At 33.6% G+C, this 15868-nt stretch overlaps 1 protein-coding gene across 1 annotated transcript; it reads left to right on the forward strand.

Moving 5' to 3' along the window:
• Window positions 1-689: 689 nt before the first annotated feature.
• On the forward strand, window positions 690-3476 carry LOC132272582 (disease resistance protein RPM1-like). The gene has a single exon (XM_059773702.1). It carries the CDS (start codon window positions 690-692, stop codon window positions 3474-3476), a length of 2787 nt encoding a protein of 928 aa, XP_059629685.1.
• Window positions 3477-15868: the final 12392 nt, after the last annotated feature.

The following is a 15868-nucleotide window of genomic DNA, read 5'->3' on the forward strand; positions in this document are numbered from 1 at the left end:
AATTAAAAAATACAAACCCAATCGATCAAGTATCAATAATCCCAAATGTGATTATGATTAAAGAATTTGTATCTCTACGTAGAGCATGTGAGTAATAAAACTTGCTCAAATCTCATAAAAAATTAAGACAAAAAATGTATATCTGGGACAATCTTCTTCCTTGCAGTTACCGAGTTTCTTGTTCATTTCCTACGTTTTTTTCTTAGTTATCATATAGGCAAAAATCAATTTCAGTATTAGATACTATTACTTTATTCTCTCTATTTGCTTGATTAGTACATAAAATTAAAAACATTGTCCAATACCAAACATTCAAGAATTCCAAAAAAAACCACCAAAAGTCAATGATTTCATCCTAACAAGAGTTTTTAAATGATAATGGTTCACGGAAAGCAAAGTATACCTACCAGTTTCATTTAATAATAAAGGGTTATGAAAACTAAAATCCACCAGATTGAAAAGTGATGCCAAGTTTATGGAAATAAGCTGGCATTGGCATTATGGAATCCACCAGATTCAACTACCCATGATTTAGGCTCCTTGATATATTATTTGCTCTGTTTTAAAGCTGAAAGAAAGGCAGTCCCACACAGAATACACACACACCCAGAAGGTCAACTGAGCCTAATTTGTAAATTAAGCTTAGGCATTCCCTCCACCCAAAGGTTACCGAGAAAGGTGAAGAGAGAATGGCAGAGAGTGCAGTTGCCTTGCTGCTAAATCACCTGACAATCTTTCTTCAAGAAGAGTCAAAACTCTTGGGAGGAATTAAGGAAGAAGCTGAGTGCATCAGAGATGAACTGGAGCGCATGAGGGCGTTCCTGAGAGTAGCTGATGTAATGGAAGAGAGTGACCCTGAACTCCAAGTATGGGTTAATCAAGTGCGTGACGTTGCCTACGACACTGAAGATGTTCTTGATGAATTCGTGCTCCGCCTCTCTCGTCATCGTGAGGATGGATTCTATGGTTTTCTTCGTAAGATTTCTTTCTCAATTAAGAACTTGAAAGCACGCCATCGAATTGATTCTGAGATAAAAAGAATAAGGTCTAGAGTGAATCAAATTGCCAAGGGACATCAAAGATACCGTTACAAATTTAATATCTCAGAGCAAGTCTCAAGCTCCAACAGGGTCAACGACAACACATGGTATGATCGTCGAAGTGATGCACTTCTAATGGAAGAAGCTGAGCTTGTAGGCATTGAAAGGCCTAAGAAGCAGCTGATTGAGTCGCTTGTGGAGGAAAATCCAAGACTCAAAGTTGTTTCCGTTGTGGGAATGGGGGGTTTGGGGAAAACCACTCTGATAAAGAAAGTTTATGATGATAGAGAGGTAAAGGGACACTTTGAAATCCATGCTTGGATCACTGTTTCACAGTCCTTTGAGCTCAGAGAACTTCTCAAAGACTTAATTCAACAACTCTTTGGTGAAACCAAGCAATCAGTACCGCAAATGTTGGAAACAATGGACATCAATAACCTGAAAGCACAAATCAAAGATTTCCTCCAAGCAAGCAGGTATTTGCTTATCTTAGATGATGTATGGAGTATAAATGCTTGGGATGCTTTAAAATATGCATTGCCTGACAACAATTGTGGCAGCCGAATACTGCTCACAACGCGCATTAGTACCAAAGCTTCTACATCTTGCGTAGAATCCTATGGTAACATCTACACCATGAAACCTTTATCCCCAGAAGAGTCTTGGACTCTGTTCTGTAGGAAGACATTTCAAGGCAACTGCTGCCCTCTACATTTAGATAAATTCGCGAGAAGTATCTTAAAAAAGTGTGAGGGCTTGCCACTTGCCGTTGTGGCAATTAGTGGCGTTTTGGCTACAAAAGACAAAATTAGAGTCCATGAATGGGAATTGGTTCTCCGTAGCCTAGGTTCTCAATTAGTAGGGAATGACAAACTTGAGAGTATGGAAAAAATACTCTCTCTCAGTTACAATGATTTACCTTGTTATCTAAAAATTTGTTTCTTGTACTTGGGTATATTCCCTGAGGATTATAAGATTGAGTGCATGAGGCTGATTCGATTGTGGACTGCAGAAGGTTTTGTGAAATTGAGAGAAGGAATGACGGTGGAAGAAGTTGCTGAAGGCTACCTTGATGAGCTTCTTAATAGAAGCTTGGTCCAAGTGGCAGAGGTCTACCATGATGGAAGGCTTAGAAGGTGCCGCGTCCATGACCTTTTTCGTGAAATTATTACTTCAAAGTCGAGAGAACAAAGGATTGCGGTAACAGTTGGGGGAGGAAGCACAAGGTGGCTGGAAAAAGTTCGCCGTTTATCTATGCACTATACCTTGGGGAACTTGCAGCAAATCAATTGTTATTCTCAACTTCGTTCATTGCTTTTGTTCCGGGTGTCAGAACCTCTGTCCAAATCATCGATGCCTATGTTATTCAATGGTGGTGTGAGGTTGTTGAAGGTTTTGGAACTTAGAGGTGCTTCTATAGAGACACTTCCAAATGAAGTTGTCAAACTCTATCATCTTAGGTATTTAAGCTTGAGGGGAACAAAGGTTAAAATGCTTCCCAATTCCATCGGGAAACTTGAAAACCTTGAAACATTAGATCTCAAAGACACCTATGTAAATGAGTTGCCTGTTCAAATCCTAAAGCTCCAACAACTTCATCATCTCTTGGTGTATCGTTACAGTGTTGAAGATTTTCTACCCTTCTACCATTCTTATGGTTTTAAAGCAATAGTGGGAATAGAAGGTTTGTCTTCCCTACAAAAACTTTCTCATATCGAAGTGAACGATGACAATGGCAGAATTGTAGTGGGAGAGCTAGGGAGACTGACCCAATTAAGGAGATTAGGATTTAGAAAGTTGAGAAGGGAATATGGGATGGCTTTGTGTTCTTCCCTTCAAAAGCTAAGCAACCTTCAATCATTGTCTATAGGCTCAGTAGAAGAGGATGAGATTGTTGATATTCAAACTTTATTTTCACCTCCCCGGTTTCTTCAACGACTCTATTTGAAGGGGTGTTTAGAAAAGTTGCCGCACTGGATAACTTCCCTTAACAACCTGGTGAGATTACGGCTTTCGTCTAGCAAGTTAAGGGATGATCCATTGCAATGCCTTCAAGATCTGACCAATCTAGTGGAAATTGAACTTATTCGGGCTTATGAAGGGGAAGAATTGTGTATCACCGCGACCGGGTTTCAGAAGCTTAAGAGATTACAACTTGCAAAATTAGAAGGATTGAGGTGGGTGAGAGTGGAGAAGGGATCAATGCCTCATCTCGAAGAGCTAATTTGTGAGGACTGTAAGTTGGTGGAAGAGGTACCTACAGGCATTGAACACCTAGCCAATCTTAAATCTTTTAATCTCTATGGTATGTCTGATAAATTGATTATGACACTGAATCGAGAAGCGGAAAGTGGGGATTATTGGAAAATAGCACACATTCCCAACGTTTGGATTGGAACTTTCCTACATGATTGTTGGAAAGGTTATTCTCTATAGAGAGAGAGAGAAAGGTTACCATCACCTTATTTTTATTTGTTTTTTCTCTTGATTTTGTAGACCAACCAATTTGTATTTGTATTTTTTTTTTTTACCCTATTAGGTAATTAATTTGCTGTATATCATATTATATTCGTCAGAAGAAAAAAAAAAATTGCAAGCTTCCCCTTGACATGAGCTATAAATGTTGTCCAAGTTCTCGATCTCCTTAATATTTTCCGGGAGGATGCGTATCTCCTCAATTTAGTTCCAACAAATACACTTCCAGTTCCAGTGATAAACATGCACATAGTTTATTTCACTAGTGACCTTGATAAATGAAATAAAGATACAATGCCAAAGGTTTGGTGAATCTTAGAGAAATCACAGATATTGATAACACGTGTGGTTTCACAATGTCTATTTACATTGCGACTTAAAATATGAATGGTGTGGCAGCTGCTATATAAGACTCACCTTTTAATCTCCAGTCTCATACTCTGTAAATAAACTCAAATCTATAAAATAGATAGTCAATTTATCCGATCTAGGTAAAAGCATAATTCAAATTAGACTTACTGAATCTCTTGTTGTGAATCTAAAATGTAAGGCCACGAGAGATTCAACAAGCATACTTTTTTGTGGTATATATTGATATTGCGTTAAAATATGTAACAAATATGTTGAACAATGATTTAGTGTATAAAAGTGTCACAACATGGTGTTGGATTTGTGGCTCAAAATTACATGAATTAGTTTTCTTTACCGTTTTAAAAAACTTAAATTTGGAAAAGAAATTGTGCCTTATTATATATCTATTTTAGAGTTGAGATTGATTTGGTAACTCGTTGTATGCAAGAGGAATAATTCTTGTCCAACGACAAATTGAGTTATGAAGACTATAAATAAAGATGGGTTTGGGTACATAAATAGAGAGAAAAAGTGAGTTGAGTTTGTGAGAAGAGAAAAGCGTGTAATCAAAATTTGAAGTAAGAATAGTCGTTCTTCATCCATAAGTGAAATTGCATCAACATGGGTGTGCTGTGGACAGTTGCGGAGTACTCAGCAGTTCCATTTATTTCCACTAAAAAAAGTTGGTGAAATGAAATTAGTCCAGGGTAAAACAATTGTCCAAAAAATTCAAAGCAGATTAATGCAACTCATTCAAGATTGTCCTAAGCAATGTTAACATATAGAGTACCCACTTTTTGGTTTTGAGATTCAGTGATTCAATCTACCTACATAATTACTGCATACCAATCCATATAAAAATATTTAACAAAAAAGAAAAAGAAAAAGAAAAAGAAAAAAAATACAATAAAAGATAATTAATTTCAATTATCTTGGTCTCTTTATCATGGTATCCAAAAATCAAGTTTATGTCATCTAAACGACGGCAAGTAAAGGATGAATGACAATATTCACTAGTTGTTCTTTACTGAAATTTGTTTGCTTCCCAGTTTTTATTATTTTCCTCTCACCTTGTCTTTTATTCCATAGAAAGAATACCACCAATGACCAAATATTCCTTGAAAATAATATATAGTTCCACTATTTAGATCAATAGAAAAAGTTCACATGACCTGAAATATTGTTTTAATCTAAACCTATTTTCCTTTTTTACTTAACCTATTCTATAAATATAACTCTCTTTTCAAATTAATTGCTTGATTAGAAAATAATTCCATAATTTTAGCATTTTTAAATACCAAAATATACCACCTCCAAGAGCCCCACAAAAAAAACCACCAAAAGTATTCAAAATAACTCATTCTGTTGGCAGCCTAACAAGTGTGTTTAAATAATGACAACTAAATTTTTCTACCAATTCAATCAAATAATAGAGGGAACCAGAGCTAAAATCCACCAGATTCGAAGATTATTTTGCTTTCGTTGAAAAGTAGTAATTGTCAAATTCATTGGCAATTAGTATTTTCGATGGGTGTTATTGTAATGTTAAGTTAAGATGAAAAATAGTTCAACAAAACAGTTGTCTTTGTCATTGTGTATTATTGTCAAGGGAAAAGAAAAGCCAGCTTCAAAAAGTGATACCTAGATCCTCTATGGTAACCAATCCCCTTTTCACGGTGCTGTAAATTATTTTAACACACTTCAATCTATTTTTAACACAATTGTTTTACATTTCGAACAACTTTATTTTAAATTTCAACAGATGTGTTGAAATATTGTATTTCAAATGTGTTGAAATATTGTGTTGAAATACGTTTTAGCTTTCTTACTATCTCTTTTTAACATCATTATTTATAGTTTTTAGTACACTTAAATCCTATTTTAACACATTTACTCTATATATTGAGATTGTGTTAAAATATAAAACAAATATGTTGAAACATGATTTAGATGTCTAAAAAGACATCACAATACGCAACAGTAAAGGACTACCACAGCAGAGGATACGAACTCGAGAAAGTGAGGCTGCATTAACATGGGTGTACTCTCGACGGTCGCTAAGTACTCAGCGTTCCAAAAGCATCTATTTCCACTCACACAAGTTGGTCCAGATCCATTTATTTCCACCAAGACAAGTTGATGAAATGAAATTAGTCTAAAGCAATTTATCCAAACAATTCAAGGCAGATTAATGCAGCTCGTTCAAGATTGTCCAAAGCATTGTTAACTTATAGAGGACCCAATTTTTGCTTTTGAGAGTCACTGATTCAATCTACCTGCATAATTAATGCACACCTATAAAAATATTAACATTAGTTTTGTGTAACATTTACAATAAAAAGATAACCGCATGGGGTGATCGATCCGGTAAAAAAATATTTAGTGGACCAATAGTAAATTCCCCTCTTAGAACAAAAACTGAAAAATAAATTTTAAAAATACAATAAAAGATAGGATAAATTGCAGTGTCACCTTCCAAATTTGTTTAAAAGTCAGATAAATACCACTTAGGCAATTTTTTAATAATGACACCCCCAGGTTTGCAAACTTAAATAATACACTCCAAACATGATGAAAGTACATGTTTACCCTTTGACCAAGTAAAATGACCAAAGTCGCCTCAACCAACATACACAACCACCACTCACCAATCACCACCACCATAACCTCAATGACCACCACTCACCACCATTGCAATCTCCACAACCACCATCTTCTTCGTTGTTCCACCTATCACACAGACCTAACAATTCAAAACTGTACACACAAATTTTGTAAGTCTGCAAATAGAAACAAAATATGGAGCAAATAGTAATTTATTAATTTGTAAAGATTTGAGTACAATCCTCTGTAATAATATTCTTTACAAAAAGAATGACCCTCTGGTTCGATCTCTTTTTTGTTGTTGGTTGGATCCAAGGGCTGCATGAGCTTATTCTTGAATCATCGGGGAATTTGATGAAGAACGGCATGTCGTTGGATGTGCTTGTTGTTGATCACTGTGGAATTTGATGAAGAACGGCACATCGTTGGATGTGCTTGATGTTCTTCGCTTTTGGGTTTGGATTCTGAATTTGTGTTTCTGACTTCTGAGTCTCTGGATTTCTAGACTTCTGAATTTGTGTCCTTTGTTTTTGGACTTTTGAATTCTGAATTTGTGCCTGAATTTCTGAACTTCTAAATTCTGAATTTGTGTCCTTTGTTGAATTTAAGGAAGAACGACATATCTTTGGATGTGCTTGTTGTTCTTCGTCTTCAGAGAGGAGAGAATTTGGTGAATTTGGTGAAGAACGGCACGACTTTGGATGTGCTTAGTATTCTTCGCCTTCAGGTTTGCCCTCGGGATTTCTGGCCTTCTAGATTTCTGATTCTCTCAATTTTTGGACCTTCTGGATTTCTGAGTCTTTGGATTTCTGAGTCTCTGGATTTTTTGTTCCCTTTCTTCTTTCTTCAGGCTTCTATTTATAGGCTTCTTGGATTAATAAGATGATGACATGTATCATCTCCTGATAAGGATAAAATCATAACTGGGCTGGGCTGGTTATATTATGATAATTATCCTTAAAAATAATTATTCTAAATATATTTTATTAGGAATAATTATCTTTTTATTTAACCATCTGGGCTGGGCTAATTAAACAATTTAAGTGAAGCAAGCCTGGGCCAATTAAATGACTTAATTAAATATTAGGCCCATATTTAATGGGTCCATTCGTTACAATCAAAGCCCACTAAATTTTAATGTCTACAAAAACTACACATATATATATTTATATATACATATATACATACAAAAACATAGGGCAAAGGCAGTCATTGAACCAGGTTGAGTCCAACTCAGACCTCTGCCACCACCGAGTCCAACTCAGACGAGTTAGCCATTGAACCTGGCTGTATCAACGCCACCGCAGCCACCAATACTGCCCACCCCTTCTTTCTCTCTCTCTCCACCCACCACTGCAACCTCTGCCACCACAACCAAAACCCATCAATTCAACCTATGAAAAACCTACAAAAAATCCAACGATTTGAACCTAAGCTATCTGTCGTCCCCGCCATCCCCATCTCTCCACCATCCAATGCTCTCTGCCATCGATCCTTTTGAGCACTGCCGTGAGTCATTCACGGCCGAGTCAGCCCATCTCTCCACCATCCGAAGCTCTTTACCACGCCAACTGCCGATTCAATCCCACCAAGCTCACCGCCGCATTTTTTCCTCACGGCCAAGCCCATCTTCATCCTTGCCGAGCCGAGCATAGCCATGCACCCTTGGGTTCGTCACCACCTTGTCTGCCGGTGTAGCGCTGCAAGCCCACTGCCTTTTAATCCCACCGAGTCTCCCTTTTGCTCGTTGGCCGGCGTGCAATCTAGCCGAAGCTTACTCACCATCGCCGCCACCACCCGGCCACCCACAGACGACGCCACTAAGAGGATGAGAGCTGAGATGAGAGCTTAAGAGATAAGATGAGATACAAGATTGAGAGGGTTGAAAGACTCAAGAGGATTAAAGAGAGATGATAAGGAAAGCTATGTTTGGCTTTGTGTGACTAAGACTCAAAGAGGGATTGAAAGAGATGCAAGAGAGAGAGATGAGATGAGAGGGTAATTTGGTCATTTTAGGTGAAGATTAAAATATATCTTAGGGCATATTAAACAATTCATGTCACTTAAGGCTGTGTTTGGCTCCATTTTTATAAAATAGGGTGCCATTGTTCATTGAAATTCAAGATTATGTATGCATTCATGTTTTAAATACATCAAGGTTTCAGCTTATGTGAGTTGATCTTTAAAAATCCTTCTTACAATGCGTAAAAGTGTTTTACGAAGTTTTTAATTTCAAAATCCTTCGAACTGAGTATATGTCAATAAAGTCATCTCTTTTACGGTGGAGTTGTGAGAGCTTGCAGGGTCCAAATAAAGGTGTTGAGAATAGGGGAGTGCTTATGAGCACCGTGTTGAGCTGGGGTGTGTGTAAAGGTTATGAAAGTTAGTGTTTCAACTTGTACAATGGAAGACCTTGGCCGAGTGGGATGAGAGGCGGCCACGATTTCTCTTCTCATTTGGTTGGTTTTTCCCACACTATCATATTTCTAGACTAGACATTTTTAATGTATAAAGATTGAATCTTTGAAAGAAAATGAGAGTTTTGAGAAACTGATTCAAGTTCCTTTTGAAATTACAAACTAGTGGAGGTTATATTAGTTGAGGCTAAGAACCAAAGTTTTTTCCTATTGAGAGGGTTTTTCTTATATCTCTTGTGTAATTGTTGTTTGGCTATTAGAGTGTTTTAATGTCTAAAGATTGAATTTTTGAATGAAAATACCTTTTATCAAGGGAACTCGAATAAATTTAACTCAAAAACTTTATTTCCTTTCAAAGATTCAATCTTTATACAATAAAACGATCTAATGGCTTCAAAGTTACCTTGATTAAGGTTTGTGAAATAATTCATGTTTTCATTGATCGAACACTCTTTGTGACTTCAAGAAAACTCGAATAAGTTTATTCTTCATTTTTTCCCCAATTTCTTTTTCTTTGCTTCCTAAATCTCTTGCAAGCATCTTTAAATATATTATTCTGCCACTGCCTTCAAAATATATCATTTTGTAATCTGGTAGAAAACTGTAAATGATACTCAATTATTTTATTATTAATATTATTGTTCAGCAAACCACCATTTTAAAATGACATTAGTTTGGATTCAGGGCTACAATATAAAGTCGTATATTTATAATCACCTGCAAATCACATCAACTGCTTAAACAGAACTAGAATTTAGGCTCCGTTTGTTTCGACGTAAAATATTCTTTTTGAAAAATATTTTTCTTTTTCAGGTACAATATTCTTTTATTTTTACTTTGTGGGTGTTTAGCAAAGGTCTACGTCGAGGTTGAGGTTGAGTCTATCGGGCGAGACATGTAAAATAACTTACCGAAAATTGATGGATAAATTATTTTTGTTAACTTTTAATATTTTTTTTCTTCGTAAATATTTTACTATAACCAAATACCTGAAAATAAAACAAAATAATATTTTCTGAAAAATATTTTACGTAATATCTCAAGATAATAAAAGCAACGTCAAGTCATCTAAACAACCGTAAGTAAAATATAATACTAATAATAATAATAATAATATTCACTAGTTGTTCTTTCTCAAAATTTATTTGCTTCCCAATTTTTATTATTTCCCTCTCACCATGTCTTTTATTCCATGGAAAGAATCCCACCAATGACCAAATATTTACTGAAAATAAGATATAGTTCGACTATTTAGACTAATAGAAAAAGTTCACATCTTTTCCTTTTTTACTTTACCTATGCTTGTATATAACTATATTTTCAAATTAATTACTTGAATAGAAAATAATTTCATAATTATAGCATTGTTAAACTCTAAGTATGCCACCACCTCCAAGAACCCCACAAACAAAACCACCAAAATTCAATAGTTCCACCTTTCGTATTCAAAGTAACTAATTTTGTCGGCAACCTAACAAGAGTGTTTAAATAATGACAACTAAGTTTTTTTATCAATTCAATGAAACAATAGAGGGTACGAAAACTAAAATTTACCAGATTCAAAGATTATTTTGCTTCCGTTGAAAAGTACTAATTTTCAAATTTATTGGTAATGAATATATATACCCCTTGAATGTTGAATTATGAAATTTCAACCCCCAACTATATAAACTGCCCATGATGAGACTCCATTGATAAATCATTTACTCCAATTTTTAGCTAACGAAGGCTAAAACCTTTTCCTAACACACAAACACAAATTTTTAAGCTAAAGAAACAATTTTTACTATTGTCTCAGCTTTAGATTCTAAAAAATGATGAAGTTTTTCAAACAGGAGTTTGGAAGGATTAGGTGTGTTCGGTTGTATGGAATTGGAGTATTAGAATTGTAATGGATGGAATTTAAAAAAATAATAATAATAATTAAGAAAATTGAACCAATTTTTTAAAATTTTTTACCAATTCTAATTCTAAAACTTCAATTCAATGCAGCCGAACGCATCCATAATTAAAATTTGAGATTATTATTTTGTTGGATCTCTTCTGTTGATTGTAATTAATTTCGCATGGTGAGATAAATAAAAAATAAAAAATAAATTAAGAATAACGTTGTACTGATTATTTTATTAGTGGGCATCCAATTTGAAGCTATCATCTTGTACATGTCAATTGATAGTAAAAATTAAGGGATGAAAAACAATTGAATAGAATAGTTGTCAAGGGAAAAGAAAAGTCAGTGTCAGAGGGAGGCTGTTAATTGTCATCTTCAACTTTCTACCCAACGAACTGGCAAATTTCTTATTAATTGTCATCTTCAACTTGAAAAAAAGAAAACATAATAATAAATAGAAGGTTAGTATGCCAAAAAAAAAGAAAAAGAAAAAGAAAAAGAAAGGTAGTAAAATTGATTGCAGGTTATGGCCCAAAAGATGATAATGCACTTAACGGACTAGACTTAAATTGTGTGGTATTTGATTTTTTCCCTCAATTTCATATAAATATATGACAGGTTGGTTCATACTCTTGCTTTAAGCTGATTTTTGTTATTAATCACATCAGGAAAATAAAAATAAAAATAAAAAAATTCTAAACTTAAACTCAAAGCGTAAAGCAAAAAACAAAAATAAAATAAACAAATTACCATTCCCATTATCATTAGCTTCAAAAGAGTTTACAGGTTCATAAAGTCTTAATTGTTATTCAATGTTTTTCCTACTAACAAGATGAGGTAATTTGTTCAATTCTATTATTTCTTTAATTGTGAGATCTTTTACTATTATTTACAAAGAATAATATCAAACCCTACTAAGAGATAGAAAATAAAGTTAATACAAAATATAGAAAGAGTTGAGAGAGACGGTAAACAAGAGAAAAAGAGGAGTTAACAAAAAAATAAATATATTAATAATAATAATACAGAACCTTAATTGAAAAAGAGAATGACAAAAAGAATAGTTGTGGTATTTTTTTTTTTTTTAAATAATTATTAAATTGTAAAATAAGAATTAAATTGTAATCATTAGAACCAGATGTAATCCCTCACACATATTAATGCTCCACCACATATAAGGAAGGATCGCGTACCTCGTTCATATGTTGTTGATTGATAATTTGGTACTTGAGATGAAAGATAGTGTGAGAAAGGGATGCTGGGTCAACGTGGGTGTGCTCTCAGAATTCTAAACCCATCCATTTCCTACCAACACAAATCGGATAGAAATGTCTCCATTCCCCCCCACTGGAAACTGTCCTATGAGGATAAAATTGTTGAGGTGACAGTTGAGGTAAAATAGTATTTACCATTTTCAGTGTATATATATTTATTTTGTACAACTTCTTTATGCAGAGTATGTATATATTATATATAATTATTTTATTCATTAGTCGGTGCCAGCTGTTCTCAAATTTTCACTTCCCATTTGAAACTCCCACTTCCCATTTGAAACTCCTAAACTCCCTCGAAACATTTTCTTCTAAATTCTCTTCAGGAAAGAAGAGAAAAAGCTCTCTCTCCTCCTAACTATGAAATTTGATTTAGGGTTTTGTACTACACACAAATAAGAATAGCCAAGACAAGCATCTTCTTCAAGACATCTTATTCTTCTTTTTTGTTGGGTGAAAGATTGAGATTTTTAGGGTTTTGATTTGGTTTTTTTTAAGGGGCTCTGAAGAAGACGGACAGTTGGGAATCGGCAACAACAAAGAGATAGAATGGGTTTGCACAATGAAATCTCTTGAGTCCCAAAACGTCCGTTGTATAGTTGCCGGAAGTCGCAATTCACTCACCGTTTGTGAAGATTACAAGTTCCCCTTTTTACCGTTCATAACTATCACTCACATATATATATCTAAATAAATATCAGTTAATTTTCTTTTTTATTTCTTATTGCAATCTTTATAGAACCCTTTATTAATGTTAGGTTGATTTGTAGCTTTTATATTATTATTTTTAGATAGAATTGTTTGTTGTTAGTTAGATGATTTTTATTTTATTTTTTTCAATTGGGTGCTTATCAGTTTTTTACTTTGGGTTGGAACCAAAGAGGAACTTTAGGACATGCCCGAGACTAAAATAGAGAATAAAGAAAGAGTCCATGTACAAATTGTCCAGATCATTTCAATATATGAGTTTGAATTGGAATATAGAATAAGTGTTACTGTTGCGAGTGGAATTTACTGGTGGGTTCTTGATTGCAGGCAACTATTGCTGGGTGGCATTGTTTGGCTGTTGATGATTAAGGACGACTTACACTTGGGGTATTGTTATTATTTTTCTTTTACCCTCCTCCATATTGGTTGTTGACATTAGTACAAATTTGAATATGATCTTTACACTGTTTTGCCGATATTGGTACATATTTGAGTCGTGTCCATTTATCAAGATGGCTCATCTACATAGATTTGAGTATATCGGCTACGGATGACTGATGAATTTTTCGGTAATGTCTGAAATTTGTGACTAATTGTTCAATATGTTTTAGTGGTGTTTCTTATTTCTGATTATGTTTTCTATGGAAGATAGAAGAAGAAAGGACGATATTGGCAATGATTGTTATAAATTTTCTTTTGAAATGATCGATAAAATGACAAGGAAAAAGATTGCACCTATTAAAATAATGTGAGAAACATGGTTTATATTTGTCATATAAACATGGTTAGACTTGTATGTTAAAATTTCCCTTCGGTTTTGATTTTATATTTATATATTCATTCCTTGACCATATTGAATTTTACTTAAGTTTTACAAATTACTTTAATGAAAATTCACTTGATAGTATAGAAGTTTGGATATATTGATTTAAGCAGATCTAAAAGATGAAGATAAGGATTTGGAAGAGGAAGATGATGAGCATGCAACTAAAGATTTTAACTACACAAAAATTGCAATTAAACATGTTGGTTAGGATTTTAACTGCACAAAGATTACAATTAAATATCTCTCCTACATCTAGTCTAATACCCTTTGGTATTGGGATTCAACTTCAATGACATAATAATAAATTTTCATTTTTCACAACTTTATTAGCAGCCCAACAGACCCTTATATACTTCTTGATAATCTGAAATGCAATTACATGTTTCTTTATTTTCTCTAGATGCTTTATATTAATTTTGATGTATAATGAAAATTTTGACCTTCTTTGTAATGGTTGCTTTTCTTCGTTCCCTTTAATTTGAGATTTTGCTTTTGCAATCTAATCAATTTCAGAGTTTTGGGATTGACATTATTGAATTTTTTTTTTTAACTATATATACTCAAGTTTAGAGTTATTATTGGAATGAATTTCGTGGTAGTCTTTTGTGGATATATATATTTTTTAATTTATTTTCTTAGTGTTTCTCTTTTCTCAACTCATTACTTATACCTGGTATGCATGCACGTATAGGGAGCTTGGAAAATTAGTAAACCTAAAGTATATCTCTCTAACTATATCTATTTTATCTATACTGAGAATGAGTAAAAACAATTGGAAACCATTTTCTGTGAGACCTGTAAACTTGGAAGTTGATGCTTTTACTCATGATACAAGGTTAATTTGTTCACTTCAGGATTCTCTCGGAGCAGGAACAACTTGAGGAAATTAGTACTTCTCTGCATGAGAAATCTTTCAAGTAGAGTGGTTAAATTGCACACCCTATTAGCCTTTTATTGCTAAAGTTAGTTTATTTTGTGTTGATCTTCTTTTGATGTTTTTCACAAATCTATATGAATCTGATTATTCTTACTTCATCCTATAAGTGCACTTAATTTGATTTAATAACGTGTTTGTGTTTGTAAGGGACTAAAGATAATCAAAGAATGTATTGACTATTATCTTATACACCAAGGTTAATTTTACGTCATTTGGGTTCAAGAACACAGTGAAACCAAACAATTGGTTGTTCACTGAGTTTAGAAAGAGACATTTATGGAGAAACAACTTTGGAAGATGAACCTTCTTTAGGAATTCTAGACAAAACCGAGTGAGTTTCTTGGTCCAAAGTCATTGGCACTGTAAATTGTTTTTTGATCTATTTTATTTTGTTTCTTTGAAACAATCAATAATGTAGCCTTCTCAATTATTGTTATTGTATTAATATTAGACGATGAATGTTAAATCTACTATTATTCAATCAACAACTTGAAGTGTAATTCTATTATTCTTCCCCAGTTCACAGTGACCTTTTAAGTTATCATGGTGCTGTGTTATGAGTTTCTTATTGTCAAGTTTTATGGACAAGACCAGAAAAGATGGTCACTTGAGTATTCATCCTTGTAGCAGTTATGACATATAGCTGTGAAAAAGAAACTGCTTTTTAAGATGTATCAATGACTTGTTTGCTTGCTGCAGCACCAACACAACAAAAATGGATATCCTAGGCTTGCTGCCATTCCAAACTGATGAATACCATATATATGTAAGAAGATTTGCATATTCCATCACCTACTTTTTGTAACAACATACAATACAAGAGTTGGAGAGATCAAATTATTATTATCACAATTTTCTTTTAACATGTATCATGTATGAATTGCATATAACATCAACAGATTTTCCTAACGCGTTAAAAAAAAAAATTAACTTTCACATCAAATTATTATTATCACAACTTTTTAAAACATGTATCATGTATGAATTGCATATAACATCAACATATTTTCCTAACACAGTTGAAAAAATTAATTTCCACAACTCAATTCACAATTCCTAAATTAATAATAAGAACCACAAATACTTTCAACATATATGTAGGAAAATTTGCATATTCCATCACCTATTTTTTGTAACAGTATACAATACAAAAGTTGGAGAGATCAAATTATTATTATCACAACTATTTAAAACATGTATCATGTATGAATTGCATATAGCATCAATATATTTTTCTAACACGTTAAAAAAATTAACTTCCACAACTCTAAAATCTATATAATTAGTCAATTATTTCAAAACACTAAAATCTCAAATAAATTTATATTCGGATACTGAACTATATCGA

Source organism: Cornus florida, unplaced genomic scaffold, assembly GCF_030987335.1.
Source record: "Cornus florida cultivar Cherokee Brave unplaced genomic scaffold, ASM3098733v1 CherokeeBrave_3.0.0_Hap2_Chr09, whole genome shotgun sequence".
Classification (NCBI taxonomy): Eukaryota; Viridiplantae; Streptophyta; class Magnoliopsida; order Cornales; family Cornaceae; genus Cornus; species Cornus florida.

Coding starts and splice junctions, on each gene's coding strand:
- LOC132272582 (XM_059773702.1), top strand. CDS start 690: ATGGCAGAGAGTGCAGTTGCCTTGCTGCTAAATCACCTGACAATCTTT.